This window comes from Aplysia californica, unplaced genomic scaffold, assembly GCF_000002075.1.
Source record: "Aplysia californica isolate F4 #8 unplaced genomic scaffold, AplCal3.0 scaffold00742, whole genome shotgun sequence".
NCBI lineage: Eukaryota > Metazoa > Mollusca > Gastropoda > Aplysiida > Aplysiidae > Aplysia > Aplysia californica.
The window spans coordinates 30,470-32,443 of NW_004798012.1; the positions used below are offsets into that span (position 1 = coordinate 30,470).

At 38.3% G+C, this 1,974-nt stretch overlaps 1 protein-coding gene across 1 annotated transcript in view; it reads right to left on the minus strand.

The window, feature by feature from the left end:
• LOC106013245 (arylsulfatase B) overlaps positions 1–1,974 on the minus strand; it is a gene marked incomplete at its 5' end in the record, with an annotated part of 12,500 nt that overhangs the window by 2,352 nt on the left and 8,174 nt on the right. The window contains 2 exon segments of the mRNA XM_013088424.1: positions 364–540; positions 1,329–1,393. Coding sequence (XP_012943878.1) covers positions 364–540; positions 1,329–1,393 — 242 coding nt within the window.

A 1,974-nucleotide genomic window follows, 5' to 3' on the forward strand; every position in this document is an offset into this window, starting at 1 on the left:
GTGTACTGACAGTACTGTATGTATAGTTGGGTGTACTGTATGTATAGCTGGATGTACTGACAGTACTGTATGTATAGTTGGGTGTACAGTATGTATAGTTGGGTGTACTGACAGTACTGTATGTATAGTTGGGTGTACTGTATGTATAGCTGGATGTACTGACAGTACTGTATGTATAGTTGGGTGTACAGTATGTATAGTTGGGTGTACTGACAGTACTGTATGTATAGTTGGGTGTACTGTATGTATAGCTGGATGTACTGACAGTACTGTATGTATAGTTGGGTGTACAGTATGTATAGTTGGGTGTACTGACAGTACTGTATGTATAGTTGGGTGTACTGTATGTATAGTTGGGTGTACTGTATGTATAGTTGGGTGTAATGTACGTATAGTTGAGTGTTTCACTGTTACAACATGACAAACAAAGAAACATACTTCCAGCGGCATGTGAACGTTCTGGAAGGCAAGATAGAGAAAGAGTGGATTCTTTGGATCATGATCCATGACGATTTCATCCACGCGGTCCGCAAACTGGAACTGAAACATACAGAATAGAAACACACAAAAACTTGACGTACGTGAAACATAACAATGGGGTTATGCTCTTACCGAGTAAATGAAAGAAACAGGGGAACTTTTTCTTGTTTTTGTTTGTTTGTTTGTTTGTTTTTGGGGGTGTTTTGTTTTGTTGTTGTTGTTTTGGTGTGGGGGTTTTTTGGGGGGGGTTGTTTTGTATTGCTTATTATGGGGGGTTGTTTTGTCGTTATTTATCCACAAGAACCATTACCGAGGTTCATCTACAGGTCCTCAAAAGACATCGGGAGTCTACATAAACTATAAATGATTTTTCAAAACTACTTTAAGTTAACTGTTGCGTCTTATTTCATCATTTAAATCAGAAGGGGTCTTTGTGTGAAAGGGGATGGGTATTACTACGTAACGTACAAAATGTGTTTGGGAAAGGGGGGGGGGGTCTTTAAATATTATATGTACACGTTTAGAGCTTTACACCATCACTGAGAAGTGAAGTATTCATAAACTGAGAGATGGTGCGCTAAAACCCTTCATGTGTAATGTATTCCTGAGTTGTAAAAACATACTATGGACAAGTTGTTCAAATGTTCTACACTTATATAGTATTGTGGACATGCTGTTCAATAAATGTGCAACATCCAGAGAGTGAAATAGTCCAGGAAAGAGACAAAAGAGGGTTTTTTTTAATTGTTGTAACAATTGTCTCTACATAATGTATCTTTTATTGCTTTTTCCTCAAGATTCAGTCAAAGAGATATCACATTATGAAATGAGTTGACGCCTTTACTTACAGAAGAATAAGTCCCCACACCTTCTCTGTACACTTCTTTGTTCATCCGGAAGTCAAAGCCATCGGCTGTGGAGGAAGTCATAATTTAGACATTTAGAGAGATGTTTGAAAAACAAAAGTCATGTTTTTTAAACGTGAGAAAAGCAGAAAGACAGAGAGATGAGAAAGAGAGCACGAGAGATTGAGAGGGGAGAGCAGGAAGCTGGAAAGAGGGGGGGGGGGAGTGAAAGGATCACAAATGGAACTTTGTTCTTTGCACTATTAGTGCTTTAAGCACTTTCCTAAAGGCAACGCACAATATAAATTCTTCAATTTAGAGGCAACTTTAGCTGTTTCGAGTGTAAGCCTACTGACAGCATAAACTGCACCATGAAATAACCTGAAATAGCGTCTTGTTTGACCAAAGAGTGGTGCCACAATAAAACTCATGATCTAATTTCAGTCCAACACACACATAGCGAACGTGCGCATTGTGAAACACACACATGGCGAACAAATTTTTCAGGTCCCGATAATTTCCTACATACAGGCATTTCCTTTAAATTCAAAACACGCACATAGCAAAATTCAAACATAACGAAAAAATGTTTGCGTCCCGTCAATGTCGCCAGGTGTGAGAAATATACATATACATATAGGTATATATA